The 27295-nt window shown below is 46.8% G+C and overlaps 1 protein-coding gene across 4 annotated transcripts in view; it reads left to right on the top strand.

Moving 5' to 3' along the window:
* Positions 1-216: 216 nt before the first annotated feature.
* Positions 217-27295, top strand: part of LOC116982757 (anoctamin-10-like) — a 44308-nt gene continuing 17229 nt past the window's right edge. Inside the window, exons 1-11 of one of the 4 annotated variants that reach the window (XM_033036170.1) lie at positions 217-278; positions 7743-7849; positions 9577-9671; positions 11827-11980; positions 13962-14135; positions 14227-14361; positions 16581-16700; positions 17495-18061; positions 20125-20180; positions 22975-23049; positions 26010-26183. In XM_033036170.1, coding sequence (XP_032892061.1) covers positions 9669-9671; positions 11827-11980; positions 13962-14135; positions 14227-14361; positions 16581-16700; positions 17495-18061; positions 20125-20180; positions 22975-23049; positions 26010-26183 — 1458 coding nt within the window. In that variant the 5' untranslated portion in view covers positions 217-278; positions 7743-7849; positions 9577-9668. The other 3 variants (XM_033036172.1, XM_033036171.1, XM_033036173.1) reach the window with 3 other exon arrangements.

The following is a 27295-nucleotide window of genomic DNA, read 5'->3' as shown; positions in this document are numbered from 1 at the left end:
TGCCTGTTGTTGACAGGCGCGAGATGCCCCTGTAGTTTCCACATTCAACCTTGTCCCCCTTCTTGAAAATGGTATGTTATTTGAGCTGTATTTCACGCATTACTGACCAACAACCTGTGAATGTGCACAAAACAAGGTTGAGGGCTAAAGAAGCTACCAGACAGAAATGGTTAAATATTTGTGCAGGGTGTGATCTATAACCAGTCTATCTGGGAGAATGGGCGTAGTCACCTAACGTGACAGCAGTTCTGCAACAGAAAAGCATGAAGTAGACTGAGGTGAGTTGTCGGTTCCCATGCTTTTGTTCCAGCTGCCTGCCGTGCCCAAATCTGCCTTGTGTTGTTCGTGTTTCCGAAGCAGGTGCTTGGACAAGGGTCTCAGCCCTTCTCAGCAGCGCTTCATGTGATAGAGCAGTTAGTTGGCGTGCAAAGGGGCTGTGGTATTGGGGACAGTTGGTCAGTTGCCAGAATCACCCTGGATGCTCAGTTTCCAGCTCCCTGTTTCCGTGAGCTCCGCACTATGTGCAGCGGAACAAAGCTATCATGAACAACACTAAAGAATATTGTGCGCGTGTATTTCCTCTGGAGTTGAAAGCAGTACATGTGTAGGAAGAAACTGCAGACGCTGGTTTACGCTGAAGTGTAAAGGGCCTGTCCCACTTGGCATTTTGTTTGGCGACTGCCGGTGTCATATCAGTGTCGCCAAAAGATTTTGAACATTTCAAAATCCAGCGGCGACAAAGAAATGTTGCGACACTTGAAAAAACACCGCGCGTCATACGTCATCACGCCGCGCCACTGCCATATCACGCCGCGTCATACCGCTAATTGTTTGGGTGACCAGATACGTCAGTCAATTATGCCGGCAGTCGCCGAAAAAAATCATCAAGTGGGACAGGCCCTTGACTCAACGGGTCAGGCAGCATCTCTGAAGAAAAGGAATAGGTGACGTTTCGGACCGAGACTCTTCTTCAGGCCATTGTGGGCTCCTTGGCCATCGGTTCCGGCTCTGAGTTGTTCTGTACCTTTGCACACCTCTAGTATCCCTCTCCCCTGACTCTCAGTCTGAGGAAGGGTCTCCTTTTCTCCAGAGATGCTGCCTGACCCGCTGAGTCCCCCCAGCTTTTTGTGCCCATCTTCTGAATATAGTACATGTTCAATTAACTGCTCTGATGGAAGAGGAAGAGAAAAAGAAGGAAGGAGGGAGGGAGGGAGGGAGGGAGGGACGTTCATTCATCAACACTGTGCTGTTGACTGTCAGTGCAGATCTGCTTCACTGAGTAACATCTTATCTAGAGGGAGAATCCAGGAAACTGGGGGAGAAGTGAGATTCATACAAAACTTTCAACGTAGTAGAGATATCGGCCCCTGTGAATTACAGGCTGCTGCAACCCCCAGAAGCACAGTGCAGTCACAAGCCAGTGATTTATTCTACCCGGCACAAAATATATGGGCAAAGCAAGTAGTGAGATGAGTTTAGTTACATTTGAACCTGCATGCAATCCATCAAATCTAGTTGCAACTGTACCGCAATGTAACAGCAGTCAGCTCTGATGGCAGCATGCCTGAATTACTATCTGAGCGGCTTATTGTCACCCAGTCTTTTTCTATTCTACGTGGGCTGCACGGTGGCACAGCGGTAGAGTTGGTGCCTTACAGCGCCCGAGACCCGGGTTCGATCATGACCGCGGGTGCTGTCTGTACGGAGTTTACACTTTCTCCCTGTGACCGCGTGGGTTTTCTCCGGATGCTCCGGTTTCTTCTCCCGTTCGAAAGACGTGCAGGTTTGTAGCTTCTGTAAATTGTCCCTAGTGTATAGTATTGAACTAGTGTATGGATGATCATTGGTCGGCGCGGACCAGGTGGTCCGAGGGGCTTGTTTTCACACTGTATCTCTAAGCTAAACTAAAACTAAACTATTTCCTCTCAGTATTCAAAGTTTATCTGCCTTTTTCATTGAATTCTGACTCCATCCCTGTTCATTCACAATAGACCCTCTCAATCCTGGATTATCGGTAATAGGATTCAGTGGTGCAAGTGATATTAATCCCGTAATTATCAGAGAGCACAGTGTCGCTTATCTCCAGACAATGCCACACACGTGTGCACAGACAGATGAGGAGAAAACAGTGAGCACACACACACACACACACACACGTGCAGATATACATGGAATCACACACACACGTGCAGATATACATGGAATCACACACACATCTCTGTGAACGGAGACATGAAGTTGAGTTTAGTTTAGTTTATTGTCACGTGTACTGAGGTACAGTGCAAAGCATTTGTTGCATGCTAACCAGTCAGCAGAAAGACAATACATGATTACAATCGAACCATCCACAGTGTACAGATACATGATAAAGGGAATAACGTGGATAACGTTTAGTGCAAGATAAAGTCCAGTAAAGTCCGATCAAAGATAGTCCGAGGATCTCCAATGAGGTGGATAGTAGCTTAGGATGGCTCTCTAGTTGTTGGTATGATGGCTCAGTTGCCTGATAACAGTCATGACGTTATACAGCACAGAAACAGGCCCTTCGGCCCACTGAATCTGCCCAAATCATCAGCAACCCGTTTGCACAAATCCCATTTTATTCCTGCCACATTCTCACCAATTCCCCACAAAACCTCCCACTCAGCTACACAGTTGGGGCAATTTAAGCCGGCCAATTAACCTACAAACCCACAAGCCTTTGGGATGTGGGAAGAAACAGGGCAACTGGAGGAAACATGTGCAGTTACAGGGGGAACACGCAAACTCCACACAGACAGCACCGGGGGTCAGGATTGAATCTAGGCTGATGAAGCTGTAAAGCATGTACGTAAGGATAGAAATATCAAAGGTTAGAGGACATGGCTTGAAGGTGCAAGGGGCAAAGTTTAAAGGAGATGTGTCGGGCAAGTGTTTTTTACACAGAGGCTGGTGCCAAGAGTGATGGTTGAAGTAGATGCATTCGTGGCTTTTAAAATACTTTTTGAAAGGCATCTGGATATGCAGGGAATGGATGGGCCGAAAAGCATGTTTCTACGCCGTATCCTTACAGTTTACAGTTCAGTTTATTGTCACATGTACCGAGGTACAGGGAAATGTTTTTGAAGCGTGCTATCCAGTTAGCAGAAAGATAATGCATGATTACAATCGAGCCATTTACAGTGTATAGACACATGGTACATGATATCTCTAAACTAAACTAAAGTAAACTAAACTACACTGCGTGGTGGCCTGTTATTTTCCTCATAATTTATTCTAGATATTATAAAACAAGTAGGTGGTTCAATTTTTTGCTTCAATTTATTGGGCAATTTTTACATTCATAAATGTCACAAAATGAATAGCAATATCGAAGCCCATTTGTATTGTAGCTGTTATAAAATAGGAAACCAGCAAATAGTTTTCTCCACCCAATGATGCAATGGTGAGATATTTGTCACATGTGCAACTGCACGGTGAAATTCTTTTTGCATATTTACAAATGCAGACACCGCCATGTTTTGGCACCATTTCCAAAGTCCAAAATCCGGTCTGCCCGCGTGCTCGGTCCACCGATCCTGCGGGTTCTCCGGGCGCCAAGGATTGGCACACAGTGCTGGAGTAACTCAGCGGGACAGACCGCATCCTTGGAGAACATGGAGAGTTGATGTTTCTGGTCGGGACCCATCACCCTTCATGTTGATGTTATATGCAAATTAACATTATTTTAATAATATATTAAATAATATAATGTTAACATATATTAAATTAACAGCCACAGGCTGTTTGCCTACAATGGGCTGTGTCTTTTGTAAAATAACAAAATGAGGAAATGCTGCATGAGTTGAATATTCACACACAAACAGCATCCGGATATGATCATCTGTATTGCTGAGCCAGCCCCTGGTCAGATCACCACAATGCCCTGCTTTTATTCCACACATCTATGGAGGGAATGGATGGGCAACGTTCCGCGTGAGGACCCATCTTCAGTCTGAAGAAGGGTCCCGACCCGGAATGTCACCCATTCCTTCTCTCCAGAGATGCTGCCTGTCCCACAGTCCCACTGAGTTACTCCAGCTTTTTGTGTCTATCTTCAGACTGATCAGTCTGATGAAGTGTCCCGACTCAAACCATCGCCTATCCATTTTCCATCACAGATGGTGCCTGACCCACTGAGTTACTCCAACACTTTACTCCAACAAAAGTAGTGGGCAAAAATACTTTTGGCACTTTGGCCTTCAACAGTCAGAGTATTGAGTATAGAAGTTGGGCTGTCATGTTGCAGTTGTATAAGACATTGGTGAGGCCGCATCTGGAGTATTGTGTTCTGTTCTGGGCACCATGTTACAGGAAAGATGTTGTCAAGTTGGAAAGGGCAGAGAGACATTTTACGAGGATGTTGCCAGGACTCGAGGGTCTGAGCTACATGGAGAGGATGAGCAGGCTGGGACACCATTCCTTGGAGCGCAGGAGGATGAGGGATGATCTTATATAGGTGTATAAAATCATGAGAGGAATAGATTGAGTAGATGCACAGAGTTTCTTGCCCAGAGTAGGGGAATCGAGAACCAGAGGACATAGGTTTAAGGTGAAGTGGGAAAGATTTTTATAGGAATCTAAGAGGTAACGTTTACACACAAAGGGTGGTGGGTGTATGGAACGAGCTGCCAGAGGAGGTAGTTGAGGCAGATACTATCGAAACATTTAAGAAACATTCAGACAGGCAGATGGATAGGACAGATTTAGAGGGATGTGGGCTAAACGCAGGCAGGTGGGACTAATGTAGATGGGACATGTTGGTCGGTGTGGGCAAGTTGGGTCGAAGGGCCTGTTTCCACACTGTATACCTTTAGTTCAGTTCAGAGATACAGTGTGGAGACAGGCTCTTCGGCCCACCAGCGATCTCCGCACACTAACACTATCCTACACATACTGGGGCCAATTTACAATTTACAATTTACCAAGCCAATTAGTCTACAAACCTGTACGACTTTGGTGTGTGAGAGGAAACCGGAGTTCCCGGAGAAAACTCACGCAGGCCACAGTGGAACGTACAAACACTGTACAGACATCACCTGTAGTCTGGATTGAACCCTGGTCTCTGGTGCTATAAGGCGGCAACTCTACCGCTGCCGCCGGCAGAGGCTCCGCTATTCCTTGTGTGTACAAGATGTAAAAGTCTGCGAGTGGCAAACAGGCTGTCTGTTGGCTCTAGGTAGACGTGCCAATGCTGAGACAACTTACGGCAGCTCTGTAGCCAGAAAGCAAGTTAAGGCTGCAGCAGCAATTTTACATCCACTGTCTCTGTGGACAGTTTTACACCTGCAGGAGTTGGCTCCTTGTCACTGACTGACAATGCAATTGGGATGGATTCCTGAGGCGCTGGGAACCGACATGCCGTTAAGCCGAACAGACAGTGTAATCTAAATGCAGCAAGCGATAGTGTCGACAGAGGGGGGCGATGAGGAAGATGGATGAGGGGGAAGCTGCCAGTCGCCTGGAAGTGGGATCTGACAGAAATGCGATTGTTGCAAAAAGGCTGCAAGAGTGCGAGAGATGACAAGAATATCAAAAAGTTACAGACTCTCTCTTTATTCCACGCATGCTATTGAGAGAGTGGATGCCCTGGCAGGGTTACGCTCGAGATGCCACCAACTTTTTGATATTCTTGTCATCTTTTGAGCTCTTTTCTGCAAATATCACATTTCTGTCACATCGCTTACCTGCATGTTGGTTCCCAGTGCTTTGGCATCTCTTTGCTTTTAGCAGATTTTTACCTGTTGTAGCCACAAGGAACTGCAGATGCCGGTTTACAAAAAGTGGACACAAAGAGCTGGAGTAACTCAGCGGGCCTAATAAAAAGTGTCCACGAGTGAAAAAAAGGTCGGCATAGAAACAAATTGATGCTTTTTACTTGTAGGTAGGTCGTAGTAGGTCGTGATGGTAGTCGTAGGTTGGTAACTGGCCCGAGAAAAAAAATGCAAACATGACATCATTTTATCATGTGATCATTTTCCACTCGTAGCTAGTCGTAGTTGGTCTTAGGTGTGGAAGACTGAGGTCAAGGGGGTCTTAGGAGGTCGTAGACATAGTCGTAGGAGGTCGTAGACATAGTCGTAGGAGGTCGTAGGAGGTCTTTTACTTTGGCGAGTCAACACGACCTTGACATTTTTTTCGTCTAGGGTCTTCTAAACTCGTGGATTAGGTCATCCAAGTGGGACAGGCCCTTAAGGCCAGAGATGAGAAGAAGACAAAAGGCCTGAGATAAGGAGAGAAGGAAAGAAGAGGCGCAAAATGTGATCGGAGAAGGGTAGACATAGAAACATAGAAAATAGGTGCAGGAGTAGGCCATTCGGCCCTTCGAGCCTGCACCGCCATTCAATATGATCATGGCTGATCATCCAACTCAGTATCCTGTACCTGCCTTCTCTCCATACCCCCTGATCCATCTAGCCACAAGGGCCACATCTAACTCCCTCTTAAATATAGCCAATGAACTGGCCTCAACTACCTTCTGTGGCAGAGAATTCCAGAGATTCACCACTCTCTGTGTGAAAAATGTTTTCCTCATCTCGGTCCTGAAAGATTTCCCCCTTATCCTTAAATACGGGGGAAGGTGAAGGTGAAATGGTTGTTTAATTACCTAAACCCACCACCCCCTCACTAATGTATTGTATCCACCTCCCCCTTGCCAAGCTTTGGAAGGCCAATCAGTCTGAAGAAGGGTACCGACCCGAAATGCCGCTAAGACATGTTCTCCGGCGATGCTGCCTGAGCCGCTGGGTGACTCCAGCATTTTGTGTCTGTCTTCCTTGCTTATGGCTCTAGGTTCCTGTGCAGCTGTGGACCACACCTGCATTGTCCCAGACCACTGCCACCACCTAGATCCTACTGCATTCCCCACTTTGGCTCAGGCCTAACAGGGCTGTCATGAAAGTGGGGCTTCATGGCCACTTGCTCCTTCAGCTTTCATGCACCCTGAGGTGAAATGAAACCAGTCTCCAACCTTCTCCAACAAACTCTAACTACCTTTGACATGGATTCACACTGAAGCTGATTCTCTCTCCCTCTCCCCCCAAAATAAGGCAGCACAGTGGTAGAGCCACTGCCTCACAGCGTCAGGGACTCAGATTCAATCCTGATGCTTTCTGTGTGGAGTTTGCATGCTCTCCCAGGGTTTCTTCTCCGTGCTCTGGTCTCCTCCCACATCCCAAAGATGCACAGGTTTGTAGGTTAATTGGCCTCTGTAAATTGCCCCTAACATGTAGAAAGTGGAATAACATAAAGCTAGTGTGAATGGGTCGGCGTGGACTCGTTGGGCCGAAGGGCCTGTTTCCGTGCTGCATCTTTCAAACAATCATTCAAACAATTAATCCATCAACTAAGAAAGCAAACTTTACGTTGGCTTTTGTTGTTATTTGACTTGCCAACAAGAGCAGAGTTTGGGTGACATGGCGGCGCAGCGGGTAGATCTGCTGCCTTACAGCGCCAAAGATCCGGGTTCAATCCTGACTTCAGGTGCTGTCCGTGTGGAGTTTGCATGTTCTCTCTGTGACCATGCGGGTTTTCTTCAGGTGCTCCCTCCAAAGACATGCAGGTTTTTAGGTTAATTGGGCTCCTGTAAATTGTCCCTAGTGTGTAGGATGGAACTGGCGTACAGGTGACCATTTGTTGGTGTGGACTTGATGGGCCGAAGAGCCTGTTTCCAGGCTGCATCTGTATACTAAACTGAACAGAAACAAACATGCTTTATGTTGCAGTGAAGGAGAGGTGGAGAGAAGAAAGGGAAGGATTGTGAAGAGACAAAGACCAAAAGAGACAGCTGAGAGGTGGTGGTGGCAGCTTGATAATTGCAGCAGCTCCAGAGGTAATGTAAATAAACGGAGATAAATAAAAACCAAGGTCAGGAGAAAGAAAATGACACAAAAAACAGATGCTGGGTCTATAGATGAACACAGATGATGAAAATCACTGCAAATGTTGAAAAACAAGCATAAAACTGTGAACGATGGATTGGTAGCTGTAACAGTGTGGGTGAGGCAAATTTCCTGACAGTCTCTAGCTCAGATGATGACATAACTTCAACAGTAGATATACACAAAATGCTGGAGTATCTCAATGATCTCTCTAAATGGGTTTACCAGAAAACTTACAGTCAGAATTATTTTGAAAGGAGCAATATATTGTGAAAGGGTGGCACGATGGCACAGCAGCAGATATCCAGCTTCGACCCTGACTACAGTGTGGAGTTTGCATGTTCTCCCGGTGACCGCATGGGTTTTCTCCGGCTGCTATGGTTTCCTCCCACATTCCAAAGATGTGCAAGTTTTTAGATTAATTGGCTTAGGTAAAATTGTCCCTAGTGTGTAGGATGCAAAATTGGGATATCATAGAACTAATGTATGGGTGATCGATGGTCAGCGCGGACCCGGTGGGATGGTCAGCGCGGACCTGGTGGGATGAGCGGACTGTTTCCAAGCTGTATCTCTAAACTCTAAATATCATATTCAGTAGAAACTAAGAACTGCAGGTGCGTTTTTTTTTTTTTAAAGGCTCAAAGTGCTGGAGTAACTGAGCTGGCCAGGCCTGGAGAGTATGGCTAGACCATGTGTTTTTTTAGGTCAGGACCCTTCTGACTTCTTCAGAAAGAAATAGTGTGAAATCATGTGAAAGTTCCCGACCTGAAACGTTGCCCATCCATGTTCTGCAGACTCCAGCATTTTGTGCCATTTTTTTTACCCTATTTGGTTTAAATCTCTACAATTCCGCGTTCCCTTGTAATCCTCTTCCCATTCTGGTTTACAATTCAGATACTCCACCAACGGTGCTTTATTATCGCGTGGGCCCTGCACGGTGAAATTCTAGATCACATATGCACGAGTCGCCATGTTTTGGCGCATTTACGCCATCCACGTGCTCGATGTACTGGAGCAGCTCCCGATCTAGGTAGGCCCCAGGCTGCTGTAGGGCCACCTCTGTCGCCCTCGACCGGCTCAGCCCGCGAAGCGACGTCCCTCTCCTCGCCCGAACACCCGTGAGCGCCTTCCGCAGCCGACCGCGAGGGTGCGATAGGCCAGACCACATCCCGGTTCCCTCCCCTCCCGTCGCATCTGTCGCTCCCCTCTTCCCCGTCTCCGGTCTCGAGTCGGGCCGCGAGGGTCCGGCTCGGCGGGATCGCCCCCTGTTGGCCGCGGTCCGCCGGGCCAGGTGGATGGTTTTGAGGCAGTTTCGGGACTAAAAAAATCCAACAGGAACACATCAAGACCCAAAGGCCCTTCCAGTCACTCGTCACCCTCCAACGATTGAGATCAACGCTGGGGCGATGTGAATGGGATCAACGATGAATGTGTGCCTTCCCCCACTTCATCAGCACAGCAAGGAAACGCTGCCAGACTAACTGATCTCAAGATACATCAGCTGCTAATTGGATGCACCAGCTGCGTGCGTCTGACACTGAGACAGGCTGTGAAAAATGATTCCGCTTTTTAACTGCGATTCATCACTCTGGGATGAGCACTGGCAGAGGTCTTCCACAGCTTCCTTATTATCATAGCGACAGATGCATCAGTGGCTCTTTATTCCATTTATCACCAGAGTTCAAGGAGGACGTTTAAGATGAGGTCAACTCTACAAAGATGTTGGTGCCATAGAAGCAGTAGCATATCAATAACAAATACACAAGACTAATGGTATGGCAGCAACTGCTTGCTTTTTTTCTCAGCTTCCCCTGACTATTTTCAGAGCAGTCACCGACCAGGTCATATTCATGACTCAGTTATGACTGGTGTTAGTTTTGCTTTACAACTGCAATCATAATGGATCTTGCAAACAGCAACAGCCTACTTATCTGTAAAGCCGCGGGCAAAACGAACAGCTTCACTTACAGCCTTCACGTAAACCATTCACATGAAGAGGTCGCGTGATACACCGTAGCCAGCACTGTATTCCTTCGATTATTGTTAGTGCTAAGCTCTAGGTTTATCATTGTCACGCGTACTAAGGTACAGCACAAGGCGTTGTATTGCACGCTATTCAATCGGATCAAATAGTGGTGCAGCCGTAGAACTGCTGCCTGACCGAGTCTGTGCCCAAAAGCATTGTTTAAATGTTGTTATAGTACCTGCCTCAACTACCTCCTCTGGCATCTCATTCCGTATATTCACCACTCTCTACATGAAAAAGCTGCCCCTCAGGCGCCTATAAAATCTTTCCCCTTTTGCCTTCAACGTATCCCCTCTGGTTCTTGATTCTCCTACTCTGGGCAAAAGACACTGTGCATTCACCCCATCTATTCCCCATCTGATTTTACAAGAGGGTGGCACAGCGGTAGAGTTGCTGCCTTACGCCGCCAGAGTCCCGGGTTCAATCGTGACTACGGGTGCTGTCTGTACGGAGTTTGTACGTTCTCCCTGTGACTGTCTGGGTTTTCTCCGGGTGCTACGGTTTCCTCCCGCATTCCAAAGACATGCAGGTTTGTAGGTTGATTGGTTTCTGGTAATCTAGTCAAGTCAAGTTTATTCGTCACATACACATACGAGACGTGCAGTGAAATGAAAAGTGGCAATGCTCGCGGACTTTGTGCAAAAAGACAAACAAACAAACAACCAAACAAACTGCAAACAGAATGTAACAGAATCACATGTTCTTTTTCATATTAAATATTCATATAAAATAGCTTCTTCTCAACCTCTCCGTTCTCACAGCATGGCAACGGAGGCGTTTGCCTGACCGTAGCAGCTGGAACAGTCCGTTGCATGGGTGGAAGGGGTCTCCCATGATTTTATTGGCTCTGGAGTTGCACCTCCTGATGTATAGTTCCTGCAGGGGGGCGAGTGAAGTTCCCATAGTGCGTTCGGCCGAACGCACTACTCTCTGCAGAGCCTTCTTGTCCTGGGCAGAGCAATTCCCAAACCAGATTGTAATATTTCCGGACAAGATGCTTTCCACAGCCGTTAATTGTCCCTAGTGTATAGGATAGCACCAGTGTATCGATGATCATTGGTCGGCATCCAATAAGTGGGACAAAGGGCCTGTTTCCACGCTGTATCTAAACTAAATTAAACTAAAATAAATACAATTCAGCCAATCTCAAGTATAATAGGTGGAGCAAAGCAGAAGATACAAGGTGAAGAATATATCCCAGCATTGTAATGCACCAGGTCTACTCAGTTAATTCATAAGGTCATAAATTATAGGAGAAGAATTAGGCCATTCGGCCCATCATCCACTCTGCCATTCAATCATGGCCGATCTACCTTTCCCTCTCAACCCCATTCTCCTGCCTTCTCCCCATAACCCATGACACCCGCACTAATAAAAGGTCTTTGAGGATGAGAATTACTTCCCGTGATTATTTTGCCCTATGAATCGTCCTTGTATAATCTCGCATCCACTTGAGGCAAGCAAGTGTAAGAACATGAGAAAGAGGGATTGGAAATGTCTGGGATTTGCACTGCAGCTGAAAGAGTCACTAATTGGTTGACCCACAGAAACACCGAATGTTTCTTTCAATCAAACTAATGGCACCTATCAATGTCAATTCATGGAATAAACAGTATGCTGGCACAGTAAGGAAAGACATAAATACATAAGTGAAAGGAGCAGAATTAGGCCATTCGGCCCATCAAGTCTATTGCACCATTCAATCATGGCTGATCTATCTTTCTCTCTCAACCCCATTCTTCTGCCTTCTCCCCAAAACCCCCGACACTCTGACTAATCAAGAATCTGTCAATCTCCGCCTTAAAGATATCCATTGAGGACCTTCACAGCTGTCTGTGGCAATGAATTCCACAGATTCGCCACCCTCTGACTGAAGAATTCTCTGTGTTCTCTCCCTTGCAGCCAGCAGCCATGGGGTCGTGGACCAGGCCGCTGTGTAAATGTTGTGCATCGTTGCCTGTGCAGCCGCAGGTCGCCTTGGAGCTGAGTGAGGACATCAGTGTGGAAACCAAAAGATGGCTGATGTCCAGGATCCAGGCGGAGAAGATAGCTGGTGGTATGAGAGTGCCAATCAACCTTTGGTCAGCGCGTTTAAATAAACACCACTTCTGAAGTTTCATATTCAGCTGAGCCACTCGTTTCACTGACCGCCATCCCACCTCTCTCTGTACAGAGTTTGTACATTCTCCCTGTGTTCACGTGGGTTTTCTCCGATTGCTCCGGTTCCCTCCCATATCCCAAAGACATAGGATGCACGGAGTCTCTTGCCCAGAGTAGGTGAATCGAGGCCATATGTTTAAGGTGAAGGGGAAAAGATTTAATAGGATCTGATCCAAAGGGAGGTGGATGTATAGAAACATAGAAAATAGGTGCAGGAGTGATCATGGCTGATCATCCAACTCAGTATCCTGTACCTGCCTTCTCTCCATACCCCCTGATCCCTTTAGCCACAAGGCCCACATCTAACTCCCTCTTAAATATAGCCAATGAACTGGCCTCTACTACCTTCTGTGGCAGAGAATTCCAGAGATTCACCACTCTCTGTGTGAAAAATGTTTTTTCTCATCTCGGTCCTAAATGATTTCCCCCTTATCCTTAAACTGTGACCCCCTGTTCTGAACTTCCCCAACATCAGGAACAATCTTCCTGCATCTAGCCTGTCCAACCCCTTAAGAATTTTGTAAGTTTCTATAAGATTCCCCCTCAATCTTCTAAATTCTAGCGTGTACAAGCCGAGTCTATCCAGTATTTCTTCATATGAAAGTCCTGACATCCCAGGAATCAGTCTGGTGAACCTTCTCTGTACTCCCTCTATGGCAAGAATGTCTTTCCTCAGATTAGGAGACCAAAACTGTACGCATTACTCCAGGTGTGGTCTCACCAAGACCCTGTACAACTGCAGTAGAACCTCCCTGCTCCTATGGAGCAAGCTGCCAGAGGAGGTAGTTGAGGCTGGGACTATCCCAATGTTTCAGAAGCATTTAGACAGGACATGGATAGGACAGGTTTGGAGGGATTGCTAGCAGGTGGGACTAGTGTAGCTAGGACATGTTGGCCGGTGTGGGCAAGTTGGGCTGAAGGCCCCGCTTCTACACTGTATCACTCTATGACTATGTGCAGGTTTGTAGGTTAATTGGCATCGATAAAATTGTAAATGATCCCTAGTGTGTAAGATAGTGCTAGTGTATAGGGTGTTCGCTGGTCAGCGCGGACTTGGTGGGCCGAAGGGCCTGTTTCCACTCTGTGAGTCTAAAGTCCAAAGTCTAAAATCTCGCTATGACTATCACTCGCTATGATTGTGCTCCACTGTTCCCCAAAATCTCCCTCTGGCTCGGTGGGCCAAAGGGCCTGATTCTGAGCTGTATCTCTAGTCTAAAGTCCAACACCTCGTATTCCACCTGGTAGCCCACAATATAATAGTATGAGCATTGATTTTTTAAATTACAGGTAACCTTTACCACCTGTGTTTCTAATCCACCTCTTGTCCTCCCATCTCTGTTCCCTTTCCCATAAACTCCTCAGCCCTCCAACCCCCCCCCCCCCCCCCCCCCCCCCCCCACTTCCTCAGTGCTTTCATACTGGGAGGATGACATCAATTTGATAAAATACTTGCTTCATCTAAGTTCATAAGTGAGAGAGGAGCAGAATTAGGCCATTTGGCCCATCAAGTCTACTCCACCATGCATTCATGGCTGATCTATCTTTCCCTCTTAACCCCATTCTCCTGCCTTCTCCCCATAACCCCTGACACCCGTACTAATCAAGAATCTATCTGCCTCTGCCTGAAAATTATTAATTGACTTGGCCTCCACAACCATCTGTGGCAATGAATTCCACAGATTCACCACCCTCTGACTAAAGAAATTCCTCCTCATCTCCTTCCTGAAGGAACGTCCTTTAATTCTGAGGCTATGGCCTCTGGTCCTAGACTCTTCCACTAGTGGAATCATCCTCTTCACATTCACTCTATCCAGGCCTTTCACTGTACCTGTATCAATGGTGCTGTTGTTAGACCCTCTCTCCTCTTCCTTGACCAGGTGCTGAACTGATGGTCCATCCTGGTGAAGATGACGAGGGGAACATGCTCCTTGTCTCCGCATCTCGACACGTCCTCCTGAGGGCAGCCGAGGTGCTCGGACTTTACAAACTCTACAAAGATGGCTCCATGATTTCCTTTTGCTACCGGGACAGGAGAAACTTTGAAAACTCAGGTACCATTTCTCACATTGAAAGTAGATGTGCCGCCCAGCTATCACGGCTTTGCTGTTGACCGCCCTTTTCATGCCCGTACCTTCCTTTCAGATAACATCGATGAGTTTCTGACTTTAGCCGAGTGTCAGTTCATCATCCTACGAACACTGGGCAACATAAAAGCCGTGGATGAGAAGTATGTGCCAGGCTATCCCACAACGTCGCTCTATCCAGGAGAAGCAATTTGTAAGTTCTGAGACTGCGAAACAGCTATATACCATACTTAGCAGTTTTACTCTTTTGAAATATAGGTAATGTTTGACATTTCATTTTTCACAAGTTAGACGCCTCTGGAAACTCAGCAGTGATCCATACATTGCAGTTTGCATTGATTCACGGCAAGGTTCACAGCCAGCAGTTCACATACAATTGTTTTCTAGTAGCCTTAGTTCACGAATAAATCCAACAAAAAATATTAGCAACATGTACGATCTGTGCATTTTTATAATTAGGTTATTTTAGATCAGTTTATTGCCATATGGACCGAGGTACAGTGAGGTACAGCTTTTGTTGCATGCTAACCAGTCAGCGGAAAGAATATGCCTGATTACAATTGAAGATGGACACAAAATGCTGTAGTTACTCAGCGGATCAGGCAGCATTTCTGGAGAAAAATAATAAGTGACATTCCGGGTCGTTGCTGGCTTTGATTTGTCCTTTTCATACCTTGTTCTTTGTACATTTCCATATCTCTAGTTCCCCTCTCCCCTGACTCTCAGCGTGAAAAAGGGTCTCAACCCGAAACATCACCCATTCCTTCTCTCCAGCGATACTGCCTGACCCGCTGAGTTACTCCAGCATTTTGTGTCAATCTTTGGTGTTTTCAAGCATCTGCAGTTTCTTCCTTCACATGATTACAATTAAGCCATCCACAGAGTACAGATACGTTAAAGGGAATAACGTTTCGTGCAAGATAAAGTCCAGTAAAGTCCAATTAAAGATAGTCGAAGGGTCTCCAGTGAGGTAGATAGTAGCTCATGACCGATCTCTAGTTATTGATAGGATGGTTCAGTTGCCTGATAACAGCTGGGAAGAAATGTCCCTGAATCTGGAGGTGTGAGTTTTCACATCTCACAATTAATAATGGTGTGTATGTGTATGTGTGTGTGTATGTATGTGTGTGTGTGTGTGTGTGTGTGTATGTATGTGTGTGTGTGTGTGTGTATGTATGTGTGTGTGTGTGCATGTATGTGTGTGTGTGTATGTATGTGTGTGTGTGTGTGTGTGTATGTATGTGTGTGTGTGTGTGTGTATGTGTGTGTGTGTGTGTGTGTGTGTGTATGTATGTATGTGTGTGTGTGTGTGTGTGTGTGTATGTGTGTGTGTATGTGTGTGTGTGTGTGTGTATGTATGTGTATGTGTGTGTGTGTGTGTGTGTATGTATGTGTGTGTGTGTATGTGTGTGTGTGTATGTATATGTGTGTGTGTGTATGTGTATGTGTATGTGTGTACACAGTATGTAAAAAGCAGCACAGTGGCACAACTGGTAGAGCTGCTGCTTCAGACGGTCAGAGACCTGAGTTCAACTTTGGCCTCAGGTGCTGAATATGTGGAGTTTGCATGTTGTTCTTGTAACCGTGTGGGTTTCTCTCAGGCGCTCCGGTTTCCTCCCACATCCCAAAGACGTGCAGGTTTGTAGGTTAATTGGCCTCTCTGTAAAATCCTCCCTAATGTGTAGGGAGTGGATGAGAAAGTGGGATAAAATAGAACAGGCGTGAACCTGCGGTTGATGGTCGCCAAGGAAACGGTGGGTGGAAGGGCCTGTTTCCACGCTGTATTTTTCAACCAATCAATTAATAGAATAACGCCTGAATATGTGAGAGAAACATATTCGGGAAAACATTGATCAGAAAATGGGAATATAAAAACAGGCTGTTTAGTCCCAAAGGCAAGGAGGCCAGAGTTAACTGGCCATTATTCCTGCATGTCAACCCTCCTGCCCTTGAGCTAATGAAGTTTCATAGAGCAGTGGAAAGAACACGTGTTGTGTCTGCCTGTCTCCACACAGGAGAATCGCTTGCTTTAGCTGCTGGGCCGAGCTGCATTGAGGAGAAGGAAATTCTTGATGGTTCATAAACTAATTTTTTTTGCAATATGACAATAAAGCACACTTGACTCTTGACTGTGAGATTGATGCACTGTTGATACAGCGGGTCAGATCCACAAGGTTGAGCTGAGTTATGGGCAAAATAAACGGGATCAACCTGGCCAATATGAAATGTGAGAAGAAAAATAAACTCAATTTCAAATTTCGGTTAATTTGGCTAATTTGTCTTGAGGCAAGTTTAATGTTTCATTTAAAGGACCTTGAAGCAAAATATGTAATAATCACGGTTGCCTTAAACAAATGCATCTGACAGCTTTGGTGAATGTCCACGGGCTTGTTCTCACAAGTCTGTCTTCAGTTAACAGGTTGCAGAAGAGCAAGATTCTGCTCGGCTTCTATCCTCTACACCAGGAGGAAATGTTGAGTGAGCTGGAAAAATGCTGGTACTCCCACAGGAAGCTGACACTGCAGCCCATCGGTGAGCAGACACTCTCTGGGGGTAGCCCATCTACGTTGGCAACTCTTGAATGAATGAATGAATGAATACTTTATTGTCACATGTGACAAGTCACAGTGATATCCTTTGCTTGCATGACCCAAGGTATGCAAATAGTCACCACAAAAGGGCGCTGACAACATTACAAAGTGTACACAGTATCCGCGCCAGGTCCCGCTTTGTTCCCCCCCTCCTCCCCCACCCCTCCCTCGCAGCGGTCCCCCCCAAACCGGGTCCCCCACATGCCGAGTCCTCCTTTGTTCGTTTCCCCGGTAACGACGCCCTCACTCCACGTGGTCCTTCCTTGTCCGTCGGTCAGCGCCCCCATCAACCGCCGCACCGACCTCTGAACTATCGCTGCCGGGTCCTCTCTGGACGCCGACTCAGGCCCAGCCGCGGGCCCCGTCAGCCGCAGGCTCCGTCGACTCGCAGCGCGCGGGCCCCGTCAGCCGCGGGCTCTGACTCCACCGGCCGTGGGCTCCGAGCCGGTACAAGCAGCAAGACTGGCTGCATCTGACCCCTATGTGATGGTCAGCTCACTGTCCCCCAAATCCTGGTTCTTTCTTTCAGAGTGCCACCAACTATATCTAAAGTCTTTCCCAACACACATCCACCACTTATTTACTGGCTACTGGTAGTCTGGCACCTCCTTTAATCCGGACAAAATCGTTGAGTTACTCCAGCATTTTGTGTCCATCAATAAGAAAGATAGTTCACAGTTTTATTGCCCTGTGATTATTTATTGCTTCATTTATCCCGTGAATTATTTCTTACAGATTCCATCTACAGGTATTATGGTGGCTCTGTAGCCATGTACTTCAGTTTTCTAGAATTCTTCACCTGTTCATTGGCACCAATGGCGATCTTTGGTACCATAGTGGTCGCTCTATCAATGGATACCGTAGATAAATGCATCCTGTTTTCGGTTTTCAACATAATCTGGTCGACGGTGATCATGGAACTGTGGAAGCGCCACAGCTTTGTCCTCTCCTACACCTGGGGGACGCTGCAGATGAACAGTCAATTTGAGGAGCCCCGCATGGGTTACGAGGGGCCGATGGGCACAAACCCCATCACCCTTCGCCACCAGCCCTATTACCCTGCGTGGAAACGTAAAGTGAAGATCTGGCTGGTCTCCGTTCCATTCCTATGTCTGTTTCTAGCCTTCGCCCTCTACGGGACGTATCTATTCTTCAGGTTGGAGGCGTGGGTCAAAGGCTTTTACAGTGAACATGAAAACTGCTGGAACTGTGTGTTGTATCTACCGAGTATTCTACACGCTCTCTACATCACTGGCCTCAACATCCTGCACAAGATGGTCGCCGAAGTGCTTACGGAATGGGGTAAGGGTGTGTTGAGAACTGAGTTCAGATCTGATTAAAAGAAACATCTCTGGAGAAAATGGATAGTTGACGTTCTGGGTCAAAATAAGCGGCACAACCTCGAAACAGGGACGTTCTGATGAGTGGGGGCGGGAGGGATGTGGGGATGTCTGTTGATGGTGGTGGCTAGCGTGAGGGAAACAGGCCCTTCGGCCCACCGAGTCCACACTGACCATTGATCTTCCATTCACATTAGTTCCATGTTATCCCACTCTCACATCCTCGCCCGACACACCCGGAACACCATTGCATGTTCAGGGATACAGCAGAGAAACAGGCCCTCCATTCCACTAACTCCCCACTGACAATAGATCACCTGTTCACACTCGTTCTTTTATCCCATTCAACTACACAGTAGCGACAATTTACAGAGGGCCAATTAGCCTAAAATCCCAGACATCTTTGAGATGTGGGAGAAAACCAGAGGAAACCCACCCAGTCACAGGGAGAACCTGCAAACTCCACACAGACTGCACCTGAGGTCGGCATTGAACCCTGAGTCTCTGGCGCTGTGAGGCAGCGGCGCTCAATGTAGTCACATGGCTGCACAATGCCAATGATAACAAGGCCCACCAGCCCTGCTTTTATAGGAAGCCCTTGACAAACTATTTGTGTCTTCAGGATTGTGTGGGTCTACAGATGCACGTTCCCAGGCCACATGGCAACAAACTGGTGCAGGGACTATCACAACGTTTAAGAAGGTGGAACGTTTAAGCAGGAGGTAGTTGAGTCAAGTGCTATCACAGCATTGAAGAAACATTAAGGCAGATCCATAGATAGGATAGGTTTAGAGAGATATGGTCCAACGCAGGCAGGTGGGACTAGTGCAGATGGGACGTATTGGTCGGTGTGGGCAAGTTGGGCTGAGGGACCTGTTACCACATCATAACACTCCATGACCTAAAATTCCAGGATGCAGCATGTTTTTCTGGGCCACCCTCCCTTCTTAAACTGCCCCACAACCTGGACTGGCCAAATTTTGTGCATTCCACCACAGTGATGAATGCTGTGGTGGATGTTTGTGTTACAGTTTTATTGTGGTTGTGTGTTCTTTATTATTGTATCGCTGCAGACAACCCAAATTTCCACCAGCCTGGCTGTGTAGCAATAAATTATATCTAATCTAATCTAATCTAACCTTGTGCCAATCTTCTTGTATTTGACCTATTACTCCCGTTTTGACAGTGTGTGTCGTAATGGGGTGGCCCAACTTCACCAGCCAGTTATTGCACACTCCTCCCTCAGTCAGAAGGGAGTGCACTCCATACTTAAGACATATAATTAGGCTGTGGTGCTGAGGGGAGTCTTGCTGTGTCAAAGGTGCCATCCTCTACATCCAACAAGGAACAGAAGCCAAATCTGCACTTTATGAATGAATGAATGAATGAATGAATGAATGAATGAATGAATGAATGAATGAATGAATGAATGAATGAATGAAGAGTACTTTATTGTCACATACCCAGGGTACCGAGATTCACCCCCCCCCCCACCCTACACCATTCTGAAGAAGGGTTTTGGCCCAAAACGTTGCCTATTTCCTTCGCTCCATAGAGGCTGTCGCACCCGCTGAGTTTCTCCATCACTTTTGTCTACCTAGTTTTAATGCTTTGTTTTGCATGCAGCCCCGACAGTACACAAGTGTCGCCACGTGTTGATATTCGTGGCAGCGGCGTCCCCCCTCCCCTTTCCCTCCCCACCAGTAGGTAGACATAAATGATCCTACAATGGAGACAAAATGCTGGAGTAACTCAGCGGGTCAGGCAGCGGCTCATCCATCTGGAGAACATGGATGGGTGACGTTTTGGGCCAAGCTAAGCTGCCACAACCTTGGAACTGCGACGTACTGATGGGTGAGAGCGAGGAGGGTTGTGGGGCTGTGTATTGATGGTGCTGGCTGGTGTGAGGGAGAAGCTGTGAAGAAGACAGAATAAGGCGAACAAGAGTGGAAGATTTCACAATAAGGTTTCTTTTAAAAAAAATGCATTGCATCTTTAAAAAAACGCATCTTTTTTTCCTTCCAGAAAATCATCGATTAGAATCCTCCTTCCAAAACCACTTGACAGTAAAAGTGTTGGTGGTAAGTACATGCACGATCTGACTCCATTTCCAAATCTCTCGAGTTCATTGAAAAATCTCAGCTATGAATCCCCACTAAAACTTGGTCACGGCAACAGGCACGGTGTCTTCGTAAACTTCCCCGCTGAGCCAATTCCTGCCTTGACTGGATCATATTCAACAGTCTATGCCCAAGAGAAGTTCGCAGCTGCAGCTTCATGGTGCAATATTATGGCACAAAAGGTGCAGTAAATGGAAGGTAGACACTAAAAGCTGGAGTAACTCAGCAGGACAGGCAGCATCTCTGGAGAGAAGGAATGGGTGACGTTTCGGGTCGAGACCCTTCTTCAGACTGGTTAGGGATAAACGAGAGATATAGACGGTAATGTGGAGAGATAAAGAACAATGAATGAAAGATATGCAAAAAAGTTACGCTGATAAAGGAAACAGCTGTTTTTTGGGACGAAAATTAGAAGCTATTGCAACTTGGGTGGGGGAGGGATCGAGAGAGAGAGGGGATGCCGGGGCTGCCTGAAATGAGAGAAATCAATATTCATACCACTGCCCAAGCAAAATATGAGATTCTGTTCCTCCAATTTGCGTTTAGCCTCTCTTTGACAATGGAGGAGACTGAGGACAGAAAGGTCTGTGTAGGAATGGGATGGAGAATTAAAGTGTCCAGCAACCGGGAGATCAGGTTGGTTCACGCGGGCTGAGCGAAGGTGTTCCGCAAAAAGATCTCCCAGTCTGCGTTTGGTCTCGTCGATGTATAAGAGCCCACATCTTGAACAATGGACACAGTAGATGAGGTTGGAGGAGGTGCAAGTGAACCTCTGCCTAACTGGAAAGGACTGTCAGGGTCCTTGGACAGAGTCGAGGGAGGAGGTATAGCGACAGGTGTTGCATCTTCTGCGGTTGCAGGGGAAGATACCTGGGGAGGGGGTGGTTTGGGTGGGAAGGGATGAGTTAACCAGGGATTTGCGGAGGCAACGGTCTCTGTGGAAGGCGGAAAGGGATGGAGATGGGAAAATGTGGCTAGTGATGGGATCCCGTTGGAGGTGGGGGATATTTTGGAGGATTATGTGTTGTATGTGACGTCTGATGGGGTGGAAGGTAAGGACTAGGTGGACTCTGTCTCTGTTGCGACTAGGGGGAGGGGCAGCAAGGGCAGAGCTGCAGGGTACTGAGGTGACACTAGTGAGGGCCTCATCTATGATGGGAGAGGGGAACCCCCATTCCCTAAAGAATGAGGACATCTCGGATGTTCTAGTATGGAACACCTCATCTTGGGCGCAAGATGTAGTGTAGACGGAGGAATTGGAAGTAGGGGATAGAGTCTTTGCAGGAAGCAGGGTGGGAAGAAGTGTAGTGGAAGGCCTGGAATGGTAATGGTGTCTATGCTTATTCTGTATGTCGTGCTACTGGTAGGAGGTGCATGGTTCAATGTCACATGTAATGAGGTACAGTGAAATGTATTTTTGTATATAGTTCAGTACAAGCATCACTATACGTAAGCACTTAGATACATCTTAGATAAGCATCTCAGTTGTAGAGTCCTAGTCATAGTCATGGAGTGATACAGTGGAAACAGGCCCTTCGGCCCAACTTGCCCACACCGGCCAACGTCCCAGCTACACTAGCCTCACCTGCCTGTGTCTGGTCCATATCCCTCCAAACTTGTGCTATCCATATAGTAAGTGCAGGGTGCTTGACCTGCCCATGAAGGCTCGTTGACCTGTCGGCATTGCAGGGCTGGCCTGGTCATCAACCATGCTCCCCCCGCTGTAGGCCGCGTCCGGTCCACGTGCTTGGCCTCCGAGAGCAGGGCCCGGTCCAGCGGTGCCCCAGGCCGTTGCAGGGTTTCCAGCGGTCCACTCCACTGTCGAGACCATCCACAGGGTTCAGGCCCTCGGTCTACGGCAGGCAAGCTGGTCCTTCTGGGCAGGCTCCTGGTGCACGGCGGGCGAGCCCGACCTCCCGGGTGGGTTCCCGGTCCGGTCCACGGCGTGGGTCCTTGGCATGTTGTTGCCCTGGGCCTGGAACAGGACCCAATATTTTCATGGTACCCAAAAAGCCTTATTCAGTGTCCAGGCGCTGACAAGCGAATCCTTTGTAGCATCGGGGAAGATGCCGGGTCAACACTGACTTCACCAACACACACGTGGTGGGGTAAACTCACGTGTAGAGGTTTATTCACAGCGATGGTTAGTTCTGTGTCCGCGTGGGGGTGCAGGCCTTCAACATCAGTGGGCAGGTGAGGGGGCACTGGCGGTCTTGGGCTTGTCCCAGCAGCTCAGTGTTGCTTTGAGCCTGCGGAGAGAGGCAGGGTTCGTGGGGAGTCCACGGCTTTCTCCTCTGCCCCTCCTGGCTGTTTTTTAAGGAATAGGGTAGATGAGATGTTGGTGAGTTGATCCAACCCTAGCTAATTGGATGCAGTAGTTGCTCCTCTGACTGCGGCCTGAACTCAGCCCAGAGCACTGTCCAGGGTGCTGGTGTTATTCAGCAGCCCGGTGCTGTCCATGGTGCTGGCCATGCTATCACACCCTACATAGGTGTAGATTGAAGCCTGACATCTATTTTGAGTCAATATAAAATAGCTTGTGGTTCACCGCAGCATTCATACTCTTCCTGGCACTTTGGGGTTTACATTTGGACCCTTCATACGTAAAAGGGATCATTAAACCAAATAAGGTTACTTCCATTGGAAAAAAATGAAAAGATAAAATGTTTCAGATATCCTTAATAATGACTTACAGTGCTGCTATTAAAATATTTAAAGTCCAAGTACAATGATTAATATTGCTCTTCATTTTCAGTTTCGCTTTGTCAATTGCTTTTCCGCCTTGTTCTACATTTCCTTCTACCTCCAGGACCTTGAGCTCCTCAGAAAGGTGAGTGCCTGCAAATGGTCTCCAGCTCCAAGGCATCATTATTGCACTGTGGTTAGAATGTATTAAGGGTGGCAGGCTGAAAAGAATGAGTGTTATTCAATTTGGCCAGCAGTATTTATTCCACAGCTGCTCGGTGACATTATCAGAGAACAATAAGCCAAATTACTTTTTTTTTTGTTATCAGATTGAGAATGAAATGCATGAATACTGAAGTCCAGCAACAAATCAAACTTTAGTTTAGTTCAGATAGATATAAAATGCTGGAGTAACACAGCGGGTCTGGCAGCATCTCTGGGGAAAACAAATAGGTGACGTTTCGGGTCGAGACCCTTCATCAGACTTCATCAGCACTTAGTTTAGCTTTGTTTCGTTTTTTGTCACGTGTACTGAAAGCTTTTTTTGTTGTGTACTATCCTGTCAGTGGAAAGACTATACATGATTGCAATCGAACCATCCATGTAGAATGGGACTGCCAGGGTGCTAAAGGCGTAGATGGGGTGGAATTTGTTAAGTGTGTTCAGGAAGGTTTCCTCAGGCAACTTAGAGATGGCTCCACTCAGGAGGAAGCAAAGCTCACCTACTCTTCAGAAATAGGGCAGGGCAAGTGACTGAGGTGTCAGTATGGGGGCACTGGGGAACAATGGCCATAGTTCATAGTTTAGAAGATTGAGGGGGGATCTTATAGAAACTTACAACATTCTTAAGGGGTTGGACAGGCTAGATGCAGGAAGATTGTTCTCGATGTTGGGGAAGTCCAGAACAAGGGGTCACAGTTTAAGGATAAGGGGGAAATCTTTTAGGACCGAGATGAGAAAAACATTTTTCACACAGAGAGTGGTGAATCTGTGGAATTCTCTGCCACAGAAGGTAGTTGAGGCCAGTTCATTGGCTATATTTAAGAGTGAGTTAGATGTGGCCCTTGTGGCTAAAGGGATCAGGGGGTATGGAGAGAAGGCAGGTACAGGATACTGAGTTGGATGATCAGCCATGATCATATTGAATGGCGGTGCAGGCTCGAAGGGCCAAATGGCCTACTCCTGCACGTATTTTCTATGTTTCTATGTTTCTATGTTCTGTTAGTTATAAAATAGTTATGAAAAAGGACAGAACGTATAAATAGGCCTTTCAGTGTAAAGCAGCATCTGCAGTTCCTTCCCACAAATATGTTTCTTAGTTTAGTGATACAGTGTGGACACAGGCCCTTCGGCCCGCCAAGCCCGCACCGACCAGCGATTACCCCGTAACACTAGCGCTATCCTACACACTAGGGACAATTTACAATTTGATCAAAGCCAATTAACCTACAAACCTGTACGTCTGAGAAATGTGGGAGGAAACCGGAGCACCTGGAGAAAACCCACGTGGTCACAGGGTGAATGTACAAACTCCAATTTACAGAAGCCAATTAATCCCTAAACTGTTTCTTTATTGATATTTGTTTATCCTGTTTCTTCACTGACATTACCAAACCTGTCAAGTATTTCCAGTATTTTCTGTTTTTTATTATCTAATGGAGGATAGTTCTGGATGTTCTGCCAATCTGGTCCAAAGCAGCAAACAGGTCAAGGACAAAAATAATGTTTGTGGCCAGAATTATAGATAAGTTTTTTTTAAATCTGAGCAGTTACATTGAATAACATGGACTACACACCATACAGAAAAAGCCCATTTAATCCAACCAGGCTGGCCTGGTGTCTGATCACCACACTTATCCCTCTTCTCTCGTGCGTTTGTCCATCCTCCTGAAGGTATATACACGGTTTATTCTCAGCAGGCCATTCCACATTCTGGCCACTGGGCTAGGAAATGGTTCCTTGTTTCCTTGTTAAACTGTGCTTAGCTTAAGGATACAGCATGGAAACAGGCCCTTCGGCCCACTAAGTCCACGCTGACCATCGATCACTCATTCACTAGTTTTACTTGCACATTAGGTACAATCTACAGAGGCCAATTAACCAACAAACCTGCATGTCTTTGGAATGTGGGAGGAAACCAGAGCATCCGGAGAAAACCCACGCAGGTCGCAGGGAGATGGTACTAACTGAGTACAGACAGCACCCGCAGTCAGGATCGAGACCAGGTCTCTACTGCTGCACCACTGTGCTGTCCATTACACCACTGTGCCACCCAGAGAAAGCCCACGCAGGTCACAAGGAGAACGTACAAAGTCTGTACAGTCAGCATCCATAGTCAGGATCAAACCTGGGTCCATGGCACTGTAAGGAAGCAATTCCACTACTGCGCCACTGTGCCACAGCTCTGGATAATTATCTCGGTAATTAAACATTTAGGGATATCCTGCTTGAACTAAGTTTTGATCAACAGCAAGTCATCAACCACAGCTGATTTTAGCAGAGGAATTCTTTACAGGTTTCAATGAAATTCTTAACCACAGGCTTGAGCCCATATTTTCAAACAGGTTTCAGAGACCATGTTATAGCAGGTAGACAGAATTATTCTGAATATGCTGGAGTAACTCAGCGGGTCAGGCAGCATCTCTGGAGAAAAGGAATAGGTGATGTTTCAGGTCGAGACCCTTCTCCAGACTGACAGTGTGAGGGGAGAGTGAAACTAGAGGTCCAGTAAACAAATAAATGAAAGGTATGTAAAGAGCAAATCAAAGCCAGCAGCAATGACCAAGGGAAGGTGGAGCCCACAATGGTTCATGGTTGGCATGGAGAAGGTGATCATGAGTGCATACAAACAGTGAAACTAAGCAGGTCACCAGTGAAACTAGTATGACCACTAGGGTGTGGAAGGGAGGAGGAGAAAAGGGAAGCAAGGGTTACTTAAAATTAGAGAAACTAATATTCATACCGCAGGGTCGTAGGCTGCCCAAGCGAAACAGAATAATCTGTTTGTCGGATATATTCATTGACTGTATTCATCGAGCTCTGAACCTATCTTTAAGTAAAGATCTTTCATTTCCTGACCGCCTTGTCTGCTTTCTTCCAACCTAGGATCTTGCATCGCTGCTCATTCTGACTCAGATCATCAATCAATTCGCAGAGACATTGGTGCCCTATTTCTACAAGATGCTTCATCGGAAAAGGGCAGGTCTGAAAAGTTGCACAATGGAAAATGCACCAGAAATAGATCAAATAAAATCGCAAGGGCAGAAGACACCATTCCCTGTAAGTATGGGTACGTAAGGAACTTCACCCAAGTGGCCACTTCATTCTAGTTACTCCAAAGCATAATCTGTCGAATATAATTTGAAAGCAATTTTATTTTAGTTGATAGATACAGCGCTGAAACAGGCCCTTCCTTCGCCCACCGAGTTTGCGCTGATCAGCGATCCCCGCACACTTGCACTATCCTACACACCAGAGACCATTTACAATCTTTACTGAGACCAACTAACCTACAAACCTGTAGGTCTTTGTAGTGTGGGAGGTAACCAGAGCACCCAGAGAAAACCACCACGATCACAAGGAGAACATGCAAACTCCGTACAGACAGCACCTGTAGTCAGGATTGAACCCGGATTTCTGGCGCTGTAAGACAGCAGCTCTACTGCTGCGCTACTGTTTGCCGCCCCTGTTAGTGTCTGCAAAATCAAATATCTTTAGTCCTGCTATAGTGCATGAGTTTGCAGCTCCTTCATTCAGTTTAGTTTAGTTTAGAGATATAGCGATGAAACAGGCCCTTCAGCCCACCGAGTCCCCACCAACCAGCGGTCCCCGCACATTAACACTATCCTAGGGACAATTTACATTTATACCAAACCAATGAACCAACAAACCTGTACGTCGTTGGAGTGTGGGAGGAAACCAAAGATCTCGGAGAAAACACACATGGTCACGGGGAGAACGTACAAACTCCCTACAGACAGCAGCCGTAGTCGGGATCGATCCCTGAAAATTGGGATTAATGTGAATAGTTTTTTTTAATTTAGGCAGTACGGTGGTGCACTGATAGAGCTGCTGCCTCATAGCGTCAGAGAACCGGGTTCAATACCCACCTCGGGTGCTGTTTGTGTGGAGTTTGCATGTTCTCCCTGTGACCTCGTTCGTTTCCTCCGGATGTTCCGGTTTCCTCCCACATCCCGAAGTCGTGCAGGTTTATAGGTGGGTTTGTATCTGCAAATTGCCCCGAGTGTGTGGGGAGTGGTTGACAAAGTAAGATAACACAGAACTAGTTCGATGCTTGTCCTGGACTCGGTGAACTAAAGGGGATATTTCCCGCGCTGTAACTTTAAACTAAATGTTCTGCACTTCATACTTAAATTAAATCTTCCATACTT

This window comes from Amblyraja radiata, chromosome 17, assembly GCF_010909765.2.
Source record: "Amblyraja radiata isolate CabotCenter1 chromosome 17, sAmbRad1.1.pri, whole genome shotgun sequence".
NCBI lineage: Eukaryota > Metazoa > Chordata > Chondrichthyes > Rajiformes > Rajidae > Amblyraja > Amblyraja radiata.
Note: the sequence above shows the minus strand (reverse complement) of the source record. Positions and strands in the feature narration are given on the sequence as shown.